Source organism: Apteryx rowi, unplaced genomic scaffold (genome assembly GCF_003343035.1).
Source record: "Apteryx rowi isolate R43461 unplaced genomic scaffold, aptRow1 scaffold_315, whole genome shotgun sequence".
Lineage (NCBI taxonomy): Eukaryota > Metazoa > Chordata > Aves > Apterygiformes > Apterygidae > Apteryx > Apteryx rowi.
The window spans coordinates 416,671-438,152 of NW_020449586.1; the positions used below are offsets into that span (position 1 = coordinate 416,671).

At 60.2% G+C, this 21,482-nt stretch overlaps 1 protein-coding gene across 1 annotated transcript in view; it reads left to right on the forward strand.

Moving 5' to 3' along the window:
* The window catches only part of DYSF (dysferlin), a 124,622-nt gene that overhangs the window by 2,908 nt on the left and 100,232 nt on the right, over nucleotides 1–21,482 (forward strand). Inside the window, exons 2-21 of the mRNA XM_026070619.1 lie at nucleotides 1,573–1,628; nucleotides 2,394–2,485; nucleotides 5,625–5,730; nucleotides 8,188–8,302; nucleotides 8,619–8,806; nucleotides 9,679–9,807; nucleotides 10,240–10,302; nucleotides 10,455–10,505; nucleotides 10,603–10,633; nucleotides 11,129–11,244; nucleotides 11,818–11,944; nucleotides 12,729–12,832; nucleotides 14,382–14,450; nucleotides 14,555–14,598; nucleotides 14,711–14,793; nucleotides 17,462–17,577; nucleotides 17,881–17,994; nucleotides 18,577–18,754; nucleotides 19,720–19,844; nucleotides 21,351–21,457. Coding sequence (XP_025926404.1) covers nucleotides 1,573–1,628; nucleotides 2,394–2,485; nucleotides 5,625–5,730; nucleotides 8,188–8,302; nucleotides 8,619–8,806; nucleotides 9,679–9,807; nucleotides 10,240–10,302; nucleotides 10,455–10,505; nucleotides 10,603–10,633; nucleotides 11,129–11,244; nucleotides 11,818–11,944; nucleotides 12,729–12,832; nucleotides 14,382–14,450; nucleotides 14,555–14,598; nucleotides 14,711–14,793; nucleotides 17,462–17,577; nucleotides 17,881–17,994; nucleotides 18,577–18,754; nucleotides 19,720–19,844; nucleotides 21,351–21,457 — 2,014 coding nt within the window. The remainder of the gene's footprint in view (nucleotides 1–1,572; nucleotides 1,629–2,393; nucleotides 2,486–5,624; nucleotides 5,731–8,187; nucleotides 8,303–8,618; nucleotides 8,807–9,678; nucleotides 9,808–10,239; nucleotides 10,303–10,454; nucleotides 10,506–10,602; nucleotides 10,634–11,128; nucleotides 11,245–11,817; nucleotides 11,945–12,728; nucleotides 12,833–14,381; nucleotides 14,451–14,554; nucleotides 14,599–14,710; nucleotides 14,794–17,461; nucleotides 17,578–17,880; nucleotides 17,995–18,576; nucleotides 18,755–19,719; nucleotides 19,845–21,350; nucleotides 21,458–21,482) is intronic.

The window sequence follows — 21,482 nt, forward strand, 5'->3', positions numbered from 1 at the left end:
GGGTGTCGCCGTTTGCAGGGTCATGGAGGAGCGAAGGGGGACAGGGCTGGGTGCCAACCCGGCAGGGCAGAGCGTGGCGAAGAAGGGGCTGATGCTTTTGCACTTAGAAAGCGTTTCCTGGAGCATGCGGTTTTCCTGACATCGTTTTCCAGGGGGTGGAAAATATCCGTGATTTAAAAAAAAAAAAAAGGGGGAAGCCAAGGGGGTCAGTGGTTTCGCGCACAATCTCTGCTGCCTGCGGTGCTCGGTGCCGTCGCCAGCGCTGCCGGGTCCCAGCCCGTGTCCRGACCCTTCTCCCGACTGGAGGATGGAGAGGAGCCGCCCGGGGGCTCCTTTCGCTTTCGTTTCCCAGCGGGGAGGTGGGCGCGTGGCCGCTCTCCCAGGGACGGGCTCTSTCCGCCCTGAACCTGGAAAATGACTCCGGCGGCAAACTCGCGAGCCTGAGAGCGCGGGAGCTATTTCAGGACCGGGCGCCGTCATTTCCTTTGAAGACGGCATGGAAGCGGGAGACGGGCATTAAATTAAGGGCGCGTTTATGGCTCTGCTCCTTGGTGATGTTCTCCAGAGCCGGAGCRGAGTTCCTGTGTCGAGGAAATATCCTGCAAACCCCTTTGCCAGCGTGCGAAGCTTTTCTCCTCCCTCCGCGCCGGAGCCCTGCTCGCGTGGGGCCGGGCTGCCTCGCTATTTCRGGACCGGAAGATTTAGCGGAGCCTCTTTAAAATCCGAAATAGGAAAAGATTAATTTGGCAAGGCTTTAAAAAAATAATAAATAAAGGCGGGGGGGGATTTTTGGCTGAGCTCTGCCTGGCTCGGCCCGGCCTTGGCTCCCTGCCAGCGCCGCGGTCCGGTGGCTCCGGGCTCGCCGGCACCGGCCGTATATAGGCAGAGCGTGCCRGGATGGCCGGCCGGCCGCGGGAGCCTCCGGGATTTGAGTCACCGCTATTGTTCTCGCGCCCTCGGCCGCCTCTTCCTTTTCCTTTTCCCCTCGGGCTCGGYGGCCGGCACCCCGAGGGGCTGCCGGGAGCCGTCCGTGGGCGCAGCCGGATATTCGCCGACCCGGGGCTGGAGCCAGGCGGGGACGGCGATGCCCGGTGGCGTTGGCCGTGCGGGGCCACTGCTGCTGCCCCGTGGGGCTCTGGGTGCTGTTCGAGCCCCCCAGGGTCCTGCTTGGGACACRGGCGGATGGAGGATCCCTGTCGGGCTCCTCGCTGCCCTTCCCAGCYAGACGACCCGCCCGGGAGCGTTTGCAGGGCAGGCAGAGCCTCTGCTCTGGTTTCCCCGTGGGGAAACTGAGGCACGGTGCAKCSACATGGCTCGTCCCCGCTTCCCCRGCGAGCCGCGGGGCCGGGCTGGGGCTCGAACCTGGGACCCCAGTGTCCATCGGGCTCCTTCGAGCCGGCTGGGCACGAGGGCCGCGACGTGGGGCGGCAGCCGTGTCGTCCCCCCGCGGTGCTGCCCCGGCTGGAGCATCCTCGTTCCTTCCCCCGGCCCCGCGCGGGACCTGATCCTGCCCCCGCGCGGGCAGGAAGCACCCGCGGGCCCTGCCTGACCCGTGCGCGTTGCTCCCCGCAGGCGTGAAGAAGAAGACTAAAGTCATCAAGAACAACGTCAACCCCGTGTGGAACGAGGTGAGTGAGGCGCCGAACGCGGCAGCTGCCGCCCTCGTTAGCGTCCCCGCCGGGGGGTGGGTGCAGCTCAACCCCRTACGAGACACCAGAGAATCCACCCAGGCGCGGGCGCTTTGGCCCTGGCTGCGGAAGGGGCCGGTTCTGGCGGCGGGCAGGGAGGAAGGGCTGGCTCTGCACCCCGGCTCTTCCCCCRGCATCGAGGCCGGATCGGGGCTGGGCACGCGGATGAAAAGAAAACGCGTAAAAATATTGCGGCCAAAGGGGAAACCAGGTTTGTTTTATTCATCAGCCCGGTCCCAGAGGCGGCRGCGTGGGGTTTATTATTTATTTATTTGTCTTTCGTTCCCATCGCCGCCTTCCTCCTGACCTTGACCCTTGTTCTTGCRGACCAGGGTTAAAAAAATGGTCTTGGTAAACAAGCAGTAACGTTTGGGTGCAGAAACGTCGCGGGGCAGTTCAGATCGTTTTCCCATTCGCTTTTAATCTGTAACAAAAACCCATTAAAAGGCCCTTGGCCGGAGCACGGCTTTTCCTTCGGGCCTGGAGGGAAATCCCGCCCGGGGAAAGCGGAGCGCTGGATCTCGCGCTAGCGGGATGGCGCAGGGTTGTTCCCCCGCGTCGCCGCTCGGCGCTGTTAGAAGCGTTTCGCTCCTCTGCAGCGCCCTGACGGCTCCCAAAGCAGGTCGCCGCGATTTGGGACTYGCTGTCCCAGCGGGAGCTGCTGCAGCCGGCTCTGATCTCAGATCTTCTCCCCTCGCTCTCCAGGGCTTCGAGTGGGACCTGAAGGGAGTTCCCTTGGACCAGAGCGCCGAGCTCACCGTGGTGGTGAAGGACCACGAGACCGTGGGCAGGAACAGGTAGGACGTCGCTGCGTCCCCAGGCCGCGTGTGGGGTGCATCCGTCCATGCACATGGGTGTCCATGCACATGGGTGTCCATGCACATGGGTGTCCATGCACATGGATTTTGGCTCTTTCTGGGATTGGGGAAGCGCTGGCAGGCTGCTCCCTTGGTGCAAGCCGCCAGGGCCGGCGGGTGACGGGTGCGCGTGCCCTGCGCCCACGCGCGTGGCAGCGCCGGTGGGAGGCTCGAGCCGCATTTCTGCGCCGTTTCGCTCAAAGGCCGGGAAGAAAAACGGCCTTTCCGGGCAGGGAGCACACAAGGCCCCTTGTGCCTCCGCCGCCCTCGGGATGAGGCCTCGGGCGCCGCCGCGGTCCTGCGCCCGGGYGGCGGCGGTGGCGGCTCCGGGAGCCGCGGCGAGGTGGAGGTGTCGGGATGAGGGCAGAGCTCGCCAGCCGGCTGAGCTGTTTCCCGGCTCTGTTTTGCCGGCGGAGCTGGGAAGGGTGTTGCTTGCAAAATAAACAACCCGGTGTTGCTTCCTTTCTCACGAGAGCATCTGCGCTGCACACGCGCGTGTCCGGCGCCCGGCACGTCGTTAGCTCCAAAGCGCAGCTCTCCCGCCTCGACGCTGCTCCGTGCCCTTCGCCTGGGCAAAGCGGCGGATTTTGGGGGGTGCTGAGCCTCCGTCCGTGCAGCRGCTGAGCGCTTTTGCAGGAGGCGGCATTGCAAAAGGAGGGCAAGAACCGGCGACGGTGCCCTTGGGGTCACTGCCTTTGCCGGGGCTGAGTGGCATTTTGGGACTGTTCCTGGGTTTTTGCCCGCTCCGAGGGTGAGCGGGAGCCGGAGGGGAGCCCCGGGCTGGGGATGGCGAGCGGGAGCCCGGGGTGGCTGCGGGCTGGGAGCTCGCTGGGCACCCACATGCCTCTCTGGGCATAGGGCCCGTTTCCCCCCAAAATAGGGCTCTGCAATTTCTCTGACTCCTGAAAAGCCCCTTTTTCCTCCCCTTTTCCAACCCAGCCGAGCTTGAGATGAAACCCCTTCATCTTTCTATGTACGAGACCTTTCCCTGATGCTCCTCGAGCTACCTGCGAGCGCGGTACAATTTAGGAWGCAATTTCTGTGCTGGGAGAGCGGAGTCGGAACCGCCCGTCGGTAGCTGCCGGGGGCGAGGGAAAGGCTCGGGGGGATAAATCCTCGCAGCCTGGTGCTGGTGCAGGGTTTGCTCTTGGGCAGGAGAGCAAGCGAGCTGGAAATTGGGTCTGATCCAGCTTGGTGACTTYGCACATTCCTATAAATAGACAAGGATAAACGGGAGAGGAATTTCAGCTCCCCGAGCCAGGGAAACTTCAGCTGCTGGAGCTGGGGAGCAAGACTTCCTTCTGCTGCTAGCAGATGCCTTGATATCTCTAGTGGAAGGTGCCTTCTCCTCCTTGATGACCTGTCACGTAGGTGACGCTGCCTTTTGCCTTTCCTGCTCTCTGGAGGATAAAATAACCCGCTCGTCTGCGCTTAGGCTGCAAATGCGCAAGCGGCACCACGAACGGTGACCCTGCATTAGCAAAGCAGCGGATTTAAGCGAGGTGTAAGAAGAAACCCCACTGAAACCTGTGACGGGCTTAAGATTCGACCCACRCGTGGCTTTTGCTGAGCCGCGGTCCCTGCGGCGAGTGTCTCGGTGGGAAAGCGCCCCGCACCGCTGACGGTGCATTTGGGGAGGAGACGGTCCTGGGGCTGCGTAAGGCTGTGCAGGAGGAGGGTAAATCAGGCCAAGTTTGCTTTAATCCCTAGTTTAGTGCTAGTCTAGGGTGTCTTCCCACTCGCAAACTGATGCAGCGGCTGTAGGCAAAAAGCTTTTTGGAGAAAGAGGCCGTTTCCATGACTGTTTGCAAAGGAAAACGGGGGAGGAGGGGAAGGGGGGAGAGAGTCTGCTCAGCATCGGAAAAGCTGCTCGAACCCGAAGTTTGTCCTTCCAGAACTTGCCTGCAGCGGTGAGGGAGGAAACAAAGGCAGGAAGCCAAAAAAAAAAAGGGGGGGGGGCAGAAGGTTTGAAGAGTAAATGCAGGGCTGGGGGGAGCCCGGCTTCTCGCTGGGCTTTCTGGGGAGGCGCCACAACCTGGTCCAGCGATGCCCCGCAGCGTCCGGGCAGGAGGCGCGCGGGAAGGGTCGCCCCATGCTTGCTCAGTCCTGTGGTTTTACCCAAATTCACAGCTGTGCCGTGATTTATAGAGGAGAAACCTCTAAAAATAACCCCCCTCAGCTGGGGTGGGAGGTGGTGTGGGGCAGGAAGGATTAAGCCACACACACCAAAAAAAACCCCAAGTCAAAAATACAAACAAACACAAAAAAACCCAAGCAAGAGCCACTGAAGGAGGGTTGAGGATTGTAACTGGCGGTTTGAGGGGACGTGGGTTGACCCATCTCGGTGTCGAGCCTTCACGGGGCTCCGCGCTGCAGCGCTGGGAAATCCAGGGGTTTAACACCATGGGCCTCTGTCTCTTCTCCTACGTGACTCTAAAGAAGGAAGTCRCAGTAAGAAAAATCTGTGATAGCTTTTTTTTTACAATGCAATTAAATGCTTACGGTGGATATAAACCAGCCTTTTGGCCCCTGAGAACTTTGGTCTCGTTGACTTCTCGTCCACCCCATTGAAATCCCTSAACTGTTTGCTTCTCCGTATTTATTTTTAACGCTGTTGGCAAAGAAACTCTACCAGCACTTCTCTCTGTAGCTCTTGGTTCCTGAAAAAGGACTTTTAGGTGCTTTTCCCTGAAAAAAGGAGATAAAGGTTGCCATAGTCGTCTTGGCCCAGACAGGGAGCCGTGAGCCATGCTTGAGCAGGTCCACATCGCCGAAGCGGCCGTGGGACGCGCCAGCTCCCCGGCCTTCGCGTGCTCCTCCCAGGCAGGGAGTGCCGTGATTGCGCTGGCATCGCCAGGGATGTTGCTTTGTGTTTCCAAGAGGTGGGAATTTCCAGCACCTGTTGCTTGCTGGTCTGCYCCATGCCTTGAGGAGGTGGAAACCGTCTCCTTGTCATGCTTTAACCCTCTGGGTCGATCTCTTTGCAATAGCTGGTGCTTGAGTTTGAACCTGATGTGGGTCCTCAGCCTCTTCCCCGTGCGTTCTCCCCTGCTGAYGCCCCATTGCTCTTCTTCCCCAGGTTTTTGGGAGAAGCCCATGTGCCCCTGCGAGATGTCCTGTCCACCCCCAGCCTGGCTGCCTCCTTCAACGTGCCCCTGCTGGACGCCAAGAAGCAGAGCACGGGGGTGAGTCCCGCGCCGGGCAGGGATGCAGGGATGAGCCAGGATGTGGCCGGCATCCCACCTGGCACGCCAGCTCCACTCTGGTTAGTGCATTTGGGAATAAGAGCTGAAACCTCAGGAACAAGCCTGCGGGACAGGGCTTGGTGGCCAGGACCTGCTGGTGCATCGTGGCTCCGTGGCCCTGAGTGGGACTGGGGGCTCGACCAAGCTACCCTGGGGTGCTGCCACAGTCCGGATGGGCCCGGAGCAGCGTTTCCCGGAGGTCCGGATCCCCYCAGCGGCTCTCCTTGCTCCTTCCCAGCGCCGCTGCCAAGCATCTCAGGGGCAAGAGGAAGCGCCGTGCTGGACCTGCCCTCGTCCTCACCTTCCACCCTCGTCTTCCTCAGCCTTGGGGTGGAGGAGCTGTCACGCTTGCCCTTGGCCCTGTGTGCATCCATAGCCTGCTCCRGGGCAGCATCCCCGGGATGCTCCTGGCTGCTTTTGATGGCAGCCGCTGCCCCGAACCCCTCGCCCCGGGCTCGTCCCCGCCGACGGGACGGGGGCGGCTCGTTTCTGTGCGCGGGAGGACGAGGGCTGGTGCCCTGGATGCTCTTCCCTGAGCTGCCGCCTCGGTGTCTAAGCAGCGAGCTATACATTTCCCCCCTCCGGGGACGCGTGGAAATAGCTGCCTCGAGGTGTTTCTATGGCAGGAAGCGGCCTTCTTCCGATGCCAGCTCCCCCAGGGCTTTTATTGGCCTTGAGGGTTCCTCTTTCGCTTGCGCCCTGGCGCCCATCCATCCGTTCCCGCGTCCCTGGGAACAGCAGCCCGCCGGCCCCGGCGCGTCCTCCCGCCTCCCCGCGGGGGCACGGATCGCCCTCGGCCCCTCCGTGTTTTTTGGAAGCACGTTAATTTTACCTTCACCGGAGACCGGCTCCCGCGGACGGCGGCGCGAGGAGCCATGCCTGCTGCCGGTATCGCGGAGCGGCTCCTTGCAGTTTCTCTTGCCCGCAGCTAGCAAGCGAGCACAGTTCCCCACGGCACCGTTTTGGTCGGAAAAGACGTATTTAGGCAGGAGAGGGGCTTTCTGGGCTGTGCCTGGGGACAGAGGAAACGGGAGGGGAAGCTGTGGCCAGGCAAGGAGCGGTGGCCGCCGGAGCTTGACCCCGCTGGGTGACGTGGGACCTCTCGAGCGGCTGCTTCCCGTACGGCACCGCCGGCCTGGCTCCTGGCTGCCCCGGCGCCTCCGTGGGGACGGCGGGCCGGGAGCGCCCAGCGTCCGCCCCCAGCTCCCCCGGGGAGGAAGGGTGCGTGGGCGGCTGCTGCAGAGCTCCCAAAAAGCTGGGCCGGGAAAAGGCCTCCTCGGCTCTTTGCGCAGCACCTAGCGCGCGGGGAGAAAGAGGGTTAGGCTCAGCACACGGAAACCGGGGCGGCTTCRGCTGGAAAGCTAAACCCGGAGGCAGGGCTGGAACCCAGAGCAGCTCCGAGGTGTGCGACGGGCTCCAGGGTGGATCTGGCTGCTCAGGGCTCCGTGGTGGCAAAGGGACGGCGGCGGGGTCGGACCAACGTCCGCGCCGCCCTTCTGCCCCAGCCCGCCCTGCCCTGCCTCAGTTTCCCCATTTGCTAAACTCGTGGCGTTCTCCCTCTCGCCTCGGAGGCTGGGGAAAACCCTGCTCCTGTTCCCGGATCCTGCGAGACCTTTTGGCATTAACCGTGAGCCGAGAGGCAGGAGAGGGGTAATGCATCCGCTGGTCCCCCCAGGGAACGAGCCGCCGAGGCTCTTCCTCGGCTCCTCCTCGGCTCCGCGTCTCGCTGGCCGCCATCCCTCTCCCTGCCGCTTCCTTCCCCGGGTGGAGAAGGCAGCCCGGYGCCGGCACGGCCTGGAGCTGCCATCTAGCGGGGCCAGCGCCGCTCGGKCCCGGCCAGGCCCCCCGTAGGGTCTCCATGAGCCCCGACATCCCCGCGGCTCGGATGCTGCCGCCGCCACGTTCCCGCGCAGCAGGAGGGAGCCGCTCCCTGGGCAGCACGAGCGACCCACCGTCTCCGGCAGCTTGGCCCCGGCGGGATCTCCCATCGCGGCTCCCCCGCTGTCGCATCCTTTCGGATGYGGATGAGGCAGGGTCCTGGCCCAGCAGAAGCTGTGGGAGAAGGAGCCTTTCCCAGCTGCCGCGGGGTTCAGGGGAGCCCGGAGYGTTTTGCAGCGCGGGCTCCAGCGCGGAGCTGCGACGGGGGATAAAGCACGGTGACAGCATACTGCAAAGCACGCGGAAAGGTGCAGCCAGCCGGATCCCTGTAACGCCTCCCGCTTCCATCCTGCTCTGCCCCTTCTGCGTTGCGTTTGCCGAGTTACTGCCACTTTCCTGGCCGCGTCCTCGACGCTTGGGCAGCAAATTGCCGGTGGCATCTCGAGAGCTTGGAGCGGCCCCTCTGGTCGGGGCAGCGTTCCTGGATGCCCGTTGTGACGATTCGTTCCCCTTTTCCAGGCTTTCCTCATCCTGCAAGTGTCCTACACCCCGCCGCCAGGAGCTGCCCCGCTGTTCCCCCCTCCCGCCCCCCCCGAGCCAGCGCCGGCCGCAGCAGAGCCCGACACGGTCATTGGTGAGGAGAAACCTCTGCTCGCGGCGCCGGGGCAGGTCGGAGCCGTGCCTGGTCAGTGCATGCGGGGTGACGCAGGGTGGGTGCAGATCCGGGGTCCTGCTTTCTGCCTGCAGCACCTGGGGCTTTGGGTCTCTGCGGCTCAGCGTGGCAGGGTGGTTATGGGTTGTAGCTCGGGGGTGTTTCCGAGGACCCTCCTGGACCGAACGGGAGCTCGTGAACGTGCAGGTTCCCTCCCTTTATCGTCTGCTATAACGCACCGTGTTCCTCCGTGTCCCGGTGCTGCGCTGCCACCCTGACCTGCCTCTTGCCCCTGCAGAAACGGCTGGCGAGGAGGATACCGAAGATCAGACCGCGACGGGGGACGAGACCGAGCCGTCCTCGGGGCCCTCGGGGTCCGAGCAGCCCACCCTGCCCCGCAAGCCGCCCGTGCACCATGCCCACGGGGTTAAGCGGAGGAAAAGCTCGCCCAAAAAGCCCCTGTCTAACAAGCCGCAGGACTTCCAGGTGAGCCGCGCCGGGGCGAGTGGGTCGTTTGTCCCCTGCAGCGATGGTGGAGGTGCTCCGATGGGGAAGCCCTTCCCAGCACCTGGCCTCTGCTCTGGAGGATGGAGCTGCCATGTCTCAGCCTCCATCAGAGCCCGGTATGATCGCTGGTGGACTTGGAGTGACCACCCAGCCCCATCCCTATCCGCCTAGGATTGACTTGTGAAATGCCTAGGGATTCACGGTGTTGGTTAATGAAGCTTGTCAGGTCCTACATGGTTGTGGACAAAGCTGTTGGAGCTACTGTAGGGCATGCAGAATCGAGAAGGATGCTTGTTACTTGCTATTTTTGGTAAAATTGAAGGGAATGCAAAGAAAAGGGAGCTGCCCTTGTGTAACTTGAGCATGGCAAAAGCAAGGTGAGGGCAGGCAACACGCTGACCTGTGGGACGAAGCCCTAGCGAGCTGTTCTTTATCTAGGTCCCCAGGCTGTGTGTCCTTTTGTGCTCCCCTCGGGGCCTGAGATGCTGCAGGAATATTGCAAACTGCCGCGGTGGCTCTCCTTCCCCGGCAATCCCGCACGCTCCCTCTCTTCCAGTCCCCCAGCCYAAATGGCTGAGGGTTTTGCAAATGCGTTAACCGCTGGCAACCACCCTTGGTGGACTGAGATGYGAGATTTAAGATATTCAAGCTAAGTCTCCGGAACTGAACCCGCCAGGGCGGTTTGGTCTGTTTTTTCTTGCAAGGGGCCCATTGGGGTCTTGGTGCATCCTCTTCCCCCTTACCGGGCCCTCCGCAGGCTCCCTCCTCCTCCAGCATCCAGGTGTCCTCTGCAGCGCTCGCCTTCCTCTGCGGGGACTGACCCGCTGCTCCTTCCCTTCCCTCGTCTCCAGATCCGGGTGAGAGTCATAGAGGGCAGGCAGCTCCCCGGCGTCAACATCAAACCCGTGGTGAAGGTCACGGCCGCTGGGCAGACGAAGAGGACCAGGATACGCAAAGGCAATAGCCCCTTCTTTGACGAGGTGAGCGGGGACTTCTGCTCCTGTCGGGCATCGGGAAAACCTCAGTCGTCTTGTCCTCAGTCCTGTCCCCAGCCCACATACGATGCYACTTTGAATGTCCCTGTACTTCTTTCATTGCTCCTCTGAGAGCACGTGAAACCCCATAGAAATGTCCAGAAACGCTTCGGTGGACAAGGACAGTGAAAGCCAATCCAAGGACCTTGCGCATCAGGGTGCATGAGGAGCAGCCCCTGTTGGGACATCCTCTCCAGGAGGGTTTTGCTGCGAACTGGTTCGGATCTTGTTGAACAGGATTGGAAAAGAGCTCTGACTAGCAGAGCTGGGAGGTTTGGGAGCACCACGAAAGCAGGAGAGTGATGTGGGTTAAAGCTGGGTCAGGGGACTGCTTCTGTGGCTGCTTTCAGACCTTTCCCTCGCCTGTTTCATGTACAGACCTTCTTCTTCAATGTTTTTGAGTCGCCAGCCGAGTTGTTTGATGCACCCATCTTCATCACAGTAAGTTTCAGCAGCCTTCGTTTCTGGAGGTTTCCCCCATTTCTCAGCCCTGCCCGTGCAGGTAGCGCTGGGGTCCTGTGCAGAGAGGGCAGGAGCGTCTTTCCTTTTTTCCAGAGCTGGATTTAGTGTGTTGCCTGTTTTTCATCCTGCAGGTTGTTGATTCTCAGTCTTTCCGGACGGACTCAGTGATTGGGGAATTTCGGGTAAGGATTTGCTATCTGCCCTTCCCTTGTGTTTTCAGTCACTTTAACCCACAGCACATGTTGAACATTTCCTTTTCTTTTCCATTTTGTTTTGTAGATGGATGTCGAGACAGTTTATTCCGAACCAAGTGAGTTCAGCGGCTGCTGCAGGCATTAGAGATTTGGGACAAGTTCTCTTTTTGCAGCTGGGGGAAATGTCTTTRAGAGAACCTTTTTTTGGACCAAACATAGAGGAACATGCACACACACAGTAGTTATCCCTAAACATGGATACCCCCCACCTAGGCGCTCATGTACTTATGTACACAAACATACACGCCTGTATGCACACAGGTGTTAGTGTACGTGTGCGCACGCCTCTGTGCACACTTATCTATACATACCTATACAGCTACATGCAGTGAGAACGTGAGCATAAACATCTATGAACTGTATCTGCCCCACGCATTTCCATATGTGAACCCACCTATGTCCCTATATCCGTCATCACYACCCCTTTGTCTTCAGTCTAGCATTTATTTTTATTATTTAAAAAAAMCAAAAAACCCCAACTGCAGCCTGTAAGCCAGTTCTGTGAGTGTCCAGGGCCTAGCTCATGATCCTTGATTTTTTTTCTCCCTCAGAACATGCTTTTCTCAGAAAATGGCTGTTGCTTTCTGACCATGAGGATTTCTCGGCGGGGGCCAAAGGCTACTTGAAAGTCAGCCTCTTCGTGCTGGGGCCTGGAGATGAAGCCCCTGTAAGTACCAGCCTGGCCCACACAGAGAGACCTTCCTATGGTGACGCTCATCTCCCCTGTGTTTCGACCTTGTGGTGATGTGGTGGCTCCTTGGGACACGCAGTGCAAGCACGGCCCAGTCCCTGCGAGTCTCTGGGCTCTGCAACCTGCTCGCCGGCCCTTGGTGCAGCCTCACATTGCACAGGAGGGTCGAATCCTCTCCGTACGGAGGGGCTGCAGAGGGAAAACGTTAGGAGCTTGCTCCTCCGATGCTGCGGGCGTGCAGACTGTCCAGCACCCACAACTTTATACACTGTGGGAAAAAAACCAAAATCTACCTCTAGTTATTTCAGTGGAGCTTTCCAGTGGCGTGAGCCTGTGTGTGCAAGGTGACACAATGCACTGGGCGCCCTGATGCTCTTCCCAGGGAAGCCGCAGCTTGGACCTTCCTCTGGTTTCTATAAGGAGCATCGTTCGTGGTGGGGCAAGGTGCTGGGTGTCATGCTGCTTGCAGGTCTCTGCTGCTCATTTCAGGGCTTTGGGGGAAGGCTTTAGTCCCCTTCTCCTGTCTTGATGGCTCCTGTTGTCCCGCAGATGGAGAAGAAGGAAATCTCTGAAGACAAGGAAGATATTGAAGGGAATATCTTGCGTCCCACGGGGGTCACCTTGAGAGGGGCTCACTTCTCTCTGAAGATCTTCAAAGCTGAAGACCTGCCCCAGAGTAAGCGTTGCCTTTGCTGGGTTGGAGTACGGAGGATCCAGTCCTTGACACTGTGGAGCTCTGCGGCATGAAAGATAGGAATAAGGGTTCAGATAAGGAAATGTTATCTTCAGCCTTGGTCCAAAGACCTTGCAGATATTGGTCAGCCATAACACACCGGATTATCTACTGGTGTAAACTGGTATTTGCCCTCCTGGGTTGGGTAGCCATGCTGGGGGCAGCAGCTCTCCCCACCCGCTTCTCTGCCAGGGGCGGTGGGGACACCCACGCTCAGCCTTGCCATGGGGGTCTTCCTTGAAGCTTTTCCGGGAGCTTCCCAGAGGAAGGGGATGTAATTTCTTATGGCAAAAACAGCCTCATCCAGAGACATGGGATGAGCCTGGGTCTGCAAGAGACATTGCAGGTAGGATCCAGCTACATGGAGGTGTCTCAGCTCCCCCAGGAGGCTGAAACCTGACCAATAGTGAGACCAGGCAGTTATGGGACCAGATTTTGGATCTGGCAAGGGCTGCTGGGATTTTTGTTCCCTGTCGCAGACCTGCCGGGGAAATCAGCCACCTCCCAGGTGTTTCTCCRTGCTGTGCAAAAAACCCGGGTACTTCCAGCCCTTGTGCCGGGGATGGACAGCTGTCCCTCAATGTGAGTGGTTGTGCTAGTGAGACAGCCTGCTGGAAAAGCCGGAGTCTTCCAGGCTCCTGGTATAAAGCCAAGCACCCAGATGCCATGTGCTTAGCCGAGGTTTCAGCAGCCTCTGCAGATGGTCAGAGACTCTTTCCTTTTCCAGTGGATGATGCTGTCATGGACAACGTCCGGCAGATCTTCGGCTTTGAGAGCAACAAGAAGAACCTGGTCGATCCCTTTGTGGAAGTGAGCTTTGCAGGCAAGATGGTGAGCAGCGGGACCGGGAAATCTCCCCGCTTCCCTTGGCCTAGCACAACTCTGCTCAGAAGCATGGGGCCTGGGACGGCCAAAATGCCCGGGGCAAAGGGACCCTGGCTAAATTTAATGGCAGGATGAGCCTTGGGGCTGGCCCAGCTGCCAAGTGACTTTCCGCCTCCCCATGGCCACAGCGGGCGTTGGTGGTACCTGTCACAGCCGAGTCCTGGCAGTCCCTGTGGCCTCATGCCATGCGGTTCCCGTTCTTCCCCGAGCACTGTGCGCTCAGCGTCCTTGCTCCCGGAAGGGGAATTTGGGCTTAGGATCCCATTTCTGTGCATCATCCGGGCTGCAGTGATTGCCTCAGCCTTGATGAGTGAAGGTATTGGCCCTTCCTTGCAATGGAAGAAGGTGAACAGCCTTATGTTTATATGTATATACATATATAATGTATATATGTGTGTATATGTATACATACATACATATATAGGTATAGCTGATATATATGTAGGTATATCTGTATAAAACAGAGTTACCATGTCTCAGCTGCTGGGCAGGGGCCAATTGCACTTTCAGGCGGCTGCTTTGTTTCTCTGGAGCCTTTGCTCCGTGTCCAGTTAATCGGTCGCTCGTGGTTTTGCCCTTCCTGCCCCGATCTGTCCCGTTTCCCTTTGCGTTGCAATGCCCTGACATGGGGCAGCCCGTCCCCGCCGTGCACAACGCGCTTCCGACCCCGAGCTTGTCGGACCCGGCGTGCCGGGCTGCGTGGGTGTAATTTCTGTGCTGGGCTCTTAGTGGTGCTGTTGTATTAAAAACAGCAATACAGGGATTTAGCTCTTGGGGGAAGGGGTAGCAGAACGCAGAAACAATTTCCCGGCTGGGCTGCGCTGCACTTCTGGAAACTGCCGGGAACTGCGCTGAAGCGCTGAAACTCTCTGCCCTGCCCTGTGAATCYTCCCTGGAGGACGGTGCGTGGGAGGGGACAGAGGCTAGGCAAGAAGAGGGATATTGCCCTAAGTAAGCGCGGGGTGGCTTCCAGTGGCTCTGGGCTCCTGGGTGAGCTCGGTCCCACAGACCGACCCCGTAACACCCTCTTTTGGGGGGTTTTACCTGCGCTGTGCAGAGCTTCACTGGGCCAGAGCGGTTGAATGGYGCCTTTATTTGAGGGACCTGAGGCTTTCTGCTCCGTGGGTAATGGGGGCAAGACCCTGAGCAGCTGCAGGAACCGCAGGGCGCTCCTCGTCCCTGTCCCCCAGCCGTGGCTGCAGCATGGGGAGGTGTTGGGAGGACAGTGTCAGGACCAGAGGGACCATGCCAGCCTTGGGGGAGGCACGGAGAGGAGTTTGGATTTCCCTGTGGAGGGTGCATCCAGGACCACGGTCCCTTCTGAAATGTAGCTTTGCTGGGGGTGGGAGGAAGCCTCCTAAGTGCTGTGAGCTGGAAATAGAAATAAAGATGCATTTGCTGGGTGTGCAGGAGAGGGTTTGGCAGCGTGCTGCGTGGCTGGGACAGGCCGGTTGGTCCAGGCACTGACTTTTCCTGCCTTTTCTCCCACCTCTAGCTCTACTCAAAGATTCTGGAGAAAAACGCCAACCCGCAGTGGAACCAGACCATCACGCTGCCGGCAATGGTGAGGGAAGTGGACTGAGCCCTGCCAGGGCTCCCTGGTCCGGGYGCCCACCCTGCGCCAGGCGGCTGCCTCTGACCGCTCCTCTCCTCTGCCTCTTCTCTTAGTTCCCTTCCATGTGCGAGAAGATGAGGATTCGCGTCACTGACTGGTGAGCAGGGAGTTGGCAGAGCCTCCGCTGTGTGAGGAGCCCCGCGGAGCAGATCCCCGGCGGTGCGCTGCGCGGGGGCCGTGCCGCCACTGAAACCCACGCTGTCTTGCAGGGACCGTCTCACGCACAACGATATCATCGGCACGGCGCACCTGTGCATGTCCAAGATCTCGGCCCCTGGCGGGGAGCTGGAAGGTGAGCGAGGTGGTGGGACGGCAGTTTGCAGTGCATGCCTGTGGAAGAGCGTGCATGCTCTTGCCTGGAGGATGGTGTTGGCTTTGAAGAATTAACAACTGGGATAGTCTCTGCGAAGTCCCTGGTGTTGACGGAGAAAAGCGGGGTGATGGTGCTGCAGAAATGTCCAGTCTGTGGGCTGGATGCAGCCTGCTCCGTCCTGCAGCCTCTTCTCTTGAAGCTGAGGTTCCTCTGGGGCCCATCACCACCTCCTGGATCCCTGCAGTTCCCCCATCCCGTGACCAGCCCTCACCCACGAGGTGGGCTGGCGGCTGGTCCACATCACGTACCCCCGGAGCACACGCAGGGCAGCTGGGCCCTGCTCACCCTCAGGCAGGGCGCAGCCTTGCTGCGGCACGGGGAGGATCTCTGGTGCCCCTCGGGGGCAGCTCTGGGGTCATGTCCCAGCAGGCATTTGAAGATCTTTTTTGAAGTCCTCCTAAGGGCGTGGGTAGGGATGGTCCACAGAGCCGCGATGCCACGGATTTCTTGCTTTTTGCTTCCTCTCCCTGTTGCTGGCTGGAGGTAGCGGCAGTCCCTTGGGCAGCTAGTGGCTCCGAACGGGCAGACACGATGGCAGACGTAGCACGATGCTCTGGTCCCGTCACACCGGGATCCCGCCGCCTTCGCTGGCAGCTTGTCCTTAGGTGCCGGCTAAGGGCCGTCACAGCGTGCGAGACGGGGATTTTGGGTACAGTGGCAGAAGCTTGGGCTGAAAGAGGCRTTTCAAGCCCAAGTGACCCGCCCCAAAGAGGAGAGGACCCGTTCACAGGCTCCAGCAGGATCATTTGGGTGACGCTGATGATGTCGCCTCTGCAGGCAGGAGGGCAGGGAGCTGGGGCCCGCTTGGGGCCATTTCCAAGCTGCGGCAGGGCCGGGAATAGAGGCTGCCTTAACCCGCATGAGTAACGCCGGCTGCTAGCGACCTCTGCTAACGTCTGCACCCTGCCTGAACTCCCCCCTCTCTCTGCTCCCGTGGTTTGTGGTTGGTTTTCGGCTGCCCTGCAGGACTAACCCCCACCGCGAACCCGGCTGAAACACCGTATGGCCGGGCTGCGCCGCGGCACGGGTGGCCTCYGCCGGGGCACAGATGTGGTGCAAAGCAGCCACCTGCTGCCCCGCAGCCTGCTGCTCTGCAGTGCGCAGCTCTGCATGCACAGCGTGGATTTGGGGTGCAACGCCGCGCTCCGCTGCGTCGGCTGCCTGCACCCCATCTCTCCCAGGAGAGCCGCTTGCTGCCTGCTGCCGGCTGAGGGGGAGCRACGGGAGCCCCGTCCCCGCTCCCTCGCCTGCCCCGTGGGCCCTCCTGGCGTTGGTGGCACGTGGAGGCTTGAGGACGGACTCTCATATCTGCTCCCAAGGCCACGATTTACGTGAATCCTACAGCCTCAAGGGGAGGGCAAGGCTAGTGCTGCCTAATAGCCTCCCCCTTCTCTCTCCGTAGYGTCCGTTGGGAGCAAGAGCCCCTGGCAGCATCCGCTCTCCTTTCCCATAGCCCGTCATCCTCACCTAACCAACCTCCTAACCTTCTCTCCATCTCTTTATGCCTCAGATGAGTTTCCTGCTGTTGCGAAGCCTCTGAAAGCCGCAGACCGTACGTCCCCTTAGCCTCTTGTTTTGCGGTCACCGTCGGGTAATTTTTTCCTCTGTTTTAGCTGCTGTTGGGGCTGCAGCATTGGACAGAGCTCGCGCAGCAAAGGCCCTGCTGTGCCCGAACCTGGGCACCTCGGGGAGAGGAGGGGACAGCTCCAGCGAGGCCTCCTCCTCCTCCTCCTCTTCCTCCTCCTGCTCTGCCTGTCTGAGGGCCTGTAGATTGGGGATGGGGTCAGCTGGGATAGGCTGAGGGGGAAAAGTCCCCACTGTCCACCAGTCTGGCAAGGTTGGGGTGTCCCTTTTGGGCAGCGATGCCTTTCGCTGCCCCGAGGTGTGGGGTGTCACTTGTGCAGCTGTCGGGGGCGGCGCTGTGCACCTCAGCAGGAGCCGCGCACGGGCGCCCGCTGCTTTGGGAATCCAAAGCAGGATCATGGAAACTCCTTCTGCCCCTTCGGTGCTCCTTCTGCTTGAGGTCTCGTAAAAATGAGCGGTTCTCATCCAAGCGTTGCCTTGCTGGGTGCCGTAACCGAGAGAGCCCAGGGCCAGCTCCTCGTCTGGTGTAAATCAGTGCTGGTCACTGTGGCAAACACAGCTATGCTGGTTCACGCCGGCCACGCGGCGCTCCCCTTCTCCTGGTGCCCAAAGGAGCGGGCTGGGATCCTTCCTTGCCGTCTCTGTCGTGTAAGCGGGGCCRCGAATGCACAGATTGGTACGTGCAGCATAACTGCAGGGTCGATACCTTTTCTTTCTTTAGCAAAAGGTAAGTGGTCCCGGGTTTAAGGGGGATGAAAAGCTCTGCACTTGGCTCTGTCCCCTCTCCATAGACTGGGTTTGGATGGATACCTGCAAGTGGGGGAATTGGTGCAGATTAATGAACTGCTGCTCATCAGCGGCAGCAGTAAGTGTGGGATGCTGCAGGATTTCGACGAGGGCACCGGCTCCATGGCGTGGCCTGGCTGTGCCTGGTCTCCACGGGATGGGGTGGAAAGCTGCCGCTCCTGACTTTCTAATTGCTCTTTTTCCCTGTGTTCTCCAGTGGACGATGGACTTGGGTTCCTGCCGACGTTTGGTCCYTGCTACATCAACCTTTACGGCAGCCCCCGGGAATTCACTGGCTTCCCAGACCCTTACGAGACACTCAATTTAGGAAAGGTGAAGTCGGCTTCTTGCCAGTGCAGCCTGAAACTAAAAAAAAATTAGCATTTTTCCTTGCAAAATGAAAGCTGCTATTAACCTGAACTGGCTTTTTAGGAGGCTGCGCTGCATTTTCTGCCACTTGTTATTCCTGCTGGCTAAACACCTTCCAAGCAAACAGCTGTGCTATCCAAATGCTCCCTGTCTTTGAAGCGCTTGCAGAAGTAGTTTGCCTGATCTTGCTCCCCTGGAACGAAGCCAGAGGGTTTAAGCAGGGGCAGGGCACCGTGGTCCTAACAGCAGTCTCTGGCCTACTCCAAGGGCGAGGGAGTCGCTTATCGGGGCAGGTTGCTCGTGGAGCTGGAGACCAAACTGGCGGACCACGCTGAGCAGAAGGTGGAGGACATCGCTGCGGACGACATCCTACGGGTGGAGGTAACGGGCCCGTGTCGGGGCTTCTCTTGCTGCGTCATCTCGTGGGCTTGCTGCGGATCAGCGAGGTGCGGGGCAGGGTGCTGGGACTTGGGGGACGCGATTGCCCTGGGGGTGGTTGGGTGCGAGTCTGTGAGTGGTCAGGTGTGCTCCTTTCAGGTGTGCACTTTCACCCAAACGTGTCCAGCTTGCTTGCTCTGAGCTGCTCCGCGGTAGAAATCAAACGGCGGTGGATGGGAACGGGTGGGTGATTTGCTTCAGGAGCAGCCCAGTCCCAACTCTAACGCTATCGCAGATACTCTGCTTCTATTCATTTTTGCAGGGTTAAACTGCATTTTCTGTAGGGAAGGTTCTACCCTTCTCCTTTGTCAGCTTCTTCTTAAATATCTCACCTGAAGTTCCCTCGCTGCAACTCCTTGCCTCGGCTGCAGCCAGCGCGGGGGACAGGTTACGCCTTTCTTCCCCGCGGTACCGTTTCCATCGTAGAGGCTGGGCTGGGCTGGAGCGCGTCGGGATGGCGGGGGGTCGCGTGCGGGCCCGCTTGCCGCGACGCCTCCCCTCGGCACGGCTCCGTGCCTCTTGCAGAAGTACCTGCGGCGGCGGAAGTACTGCCTCTTCGCTGCCTTCTACTCGGCCACCATGCTGCAGGACGTGGACGACGCCATCCAGTTTGAGGTCAGCATCGGCAACTACGGCAACAAGTTCGACACCACCTGCCTGCCCCTGGCCTCCACCACGCAGTACAGCCGGGCCGTGTTTGACGGTGAGCGGGGCGTTGCGGGGAGCCACGCGGCCGTGACATCCAAGGGCGCCCGGGGATTATGGAGATGTCTTGGAGATGTCCCCATCCGTGGGGGATTCGTGAGGTCTTTGGCGCTTGTGCTTTGCAAGGCGGGATTCGAAGGGCGGTCGCTGGGATGTGCGTGCACATGCGTTGGCTGCTTTCCTCTGCCGTGGTGCCGCACCGCCGTGTGCCAGGCTGCTGCCTTGCAAGGACTTTAATAGAGTGGTGCTTCAAAGGAAACGCTCTTGCCCTTCTCCATGGCCAGCATGTCACCCTCTGCCCTTCCTTGCACTGGCACAAGTGTCCATCCACGTGGTGGGTCAACCTGGGGAATAGTCTGGTGGCAGCTAATCTCCGGGGGTTCCTGGTCCTCCCAGGAGCAGCTTGCCGATGTGCCGTGAGGGAAGGGGGCAGGCACATGTGCGAATGTGATCAGGGAGAAGCGGGGAAGCTTCTCCCAGCCTCTGTGCTGGCTCAAAGCGCTCACTGGGTGACACTTTGGAGCCAACAGTGCCCACTTAGCTTCATGACAAAGCCTGTGCTTTGGGGTGGTCTTCTGGGGGCTCCCGAGTTGCTCCAGCCCTGGCGTGAGATGTGCAGGCTGCACTGYGGTTGCTCTGATGTTGGAGGGGCCTGTACAGGGAACCAGGAGCTTTCCCAGGGCACCAGATCCACCTCGTGTTGGTTTCTGTCCTCCCTGCTAAGTAGGGAGCAGCCTTGGAGGTTCATGCAAGTCCATTTTGACCTTGCTATGCACTATGCTGTTGCACGTGGGTTTTGGGAAAATAATCCACATCCTTCTGCTCCAAAAGAGCAATGCTGAGGGCTCTGCCCAAGGCCAAATGGTGCGCTGCTCCCCTTCCTCTCTGCTCCGGCCCTGAGGAGCAAGATGCCCCACTGTGCCGTTCCCACGAGCCTGCAGGTGAGCCCGTTGTGTCCTCCAGGCTGCCAGTACTACTACCTGCCCTGGGGCAACGTGAAGCCCGTCGTGGTGCTGTCGTCCTACTGGGAAGACATCAGCTACCGGACCGACGCTCAAAACCTGCTCCAGCACGCGGCCGACCGGCTGGTGAGTCCCGTGGTGGCAGCTGGGGCCACCCTGCCCTGGTGGGGCAGGTTCGGGAGCTGCTCGCTGCATCCGTGGATGATGCTGGGGACTCTGCTGCGGGCAGCAGCTCGTACTGTGACGCTGAGGCCAGCTCTTCCCCCTTGTCATTAATGAGCACGTGGGATCGGGACTCCCTGTCTCTCGTCCGAAGGGGAGCTGGAGCGGTGTCAGTGTCATGGTCAGCCCGGTGGTGTCACAGCGTGGTTGGGCACATCCCTGGCTGGGGGAAGGACGAGGGATTGGGGGGTCCTTGGGCACAGAGAGGGGGAGATGGGGAGGGAGAAGGGCTGGGAGAGCACGCTGGGGTGCGGGCTGCCTGCGCAGAGGGGCTGGGAGCAGCTGGGGAAAAGCGACCAGAGCCAAGAAAGGGAAACTGAGGCACGGAGAGCGGCTGGGGCACAGCAGGCGGAGGAGAGGACATCTCCCTCACCGGCCTGCCCCAAGGCTCACCTCTGCGTGCGCTTCTTCTCATTAGCGTGCCCCCGCTAATTAAGTCCGCCAGCGTTTCTGACGGGCAGAAGGTGATGTCATCTCGCAGGGCTTCTGTCCTCGGCGGGCGAGCGGCGGGGAGGGAATGAGTCAGGGAGGGCCTYGCGCTCGCAGACATCTGGCTTCAATAAATAGCCCTCTGCAAAGGCAAACAGGAAAGACGCGCTGAGGGGACACGGGAGGGGAAGGCGGCTAAAAATAARCGTGGCAACTGCACAGGCTGTGAAGGACTAACGGGAAAGGGCTGCCGGGAACCGCCGGATCCTGCCTGCCCTCCCGCCTCCCCGGCGGCAGCGCTCCAGGCTGCGGCCGGCCCCGTCTCCTCGTTTTGCTCGGAGAGGATCTTGCTCGCGGCCTTCGCCTGCAGCGAGGCCCCTGCTCGTTGCGGACGTGCAGCACCCCGCGCCGCTGCACCCGTGCACCCGCGTGGGTGCACCTCGTGGGGTGCGTTGCCCCGTGCCTGAGCTGTGTGTAGCTGCTGGTGCTGAATTATGGGATGAACTAGGAGATTTTTGGGGTCTGCGGCACCCAGCGTTGCGGATCTGGTGGTGCGGCGAGTTGACGTGTGGGCTTGCGCTCGGCCTGCGCTGCCCATCACCTGGATTATTGCTTTTCCTCCTTGGCGTCCAGTCACCRCCAGGCTGGGTCCCGTGCCGTGCTGGTGGGACAGGAGAAGGGACAAGCTCATCCCCGTCGGGGTACAAACGCAAGGCTTCTCTGTGCCGCCCGCCTGGTTGCCAAAGCAGATGCAGGAGGGAGGGCCATTCCCGTGGTTTCTGACCTATTGGTGGGAAATTTTGCCTTATTTCCCTATCTTTTCCCCCCGAGCTCCAGCAGGCACCGAAGTGGAGGGTCAGGGTGGCGGTGCTGGATGCTTGTCCGCCGGGGACGAGGGAGGAAGGTCCGTGCCGCGAGGAGGTGTGCAGCTCCGGGGCTGTGTCCCCCAAGCGTAACCTCTCTTCCCCGCGCGCTGTGTAGGAAGCGAACTTGGAGATGGTCCACTTTGCGCTCAAGGCCAACTGCTCCCCGAGTGACTTGGATTCCCTGGTTGCCCAGTTGATGGATGACATCATCACCGACTGCAGGTATTTTCTGCCAGTTTTGACTGTG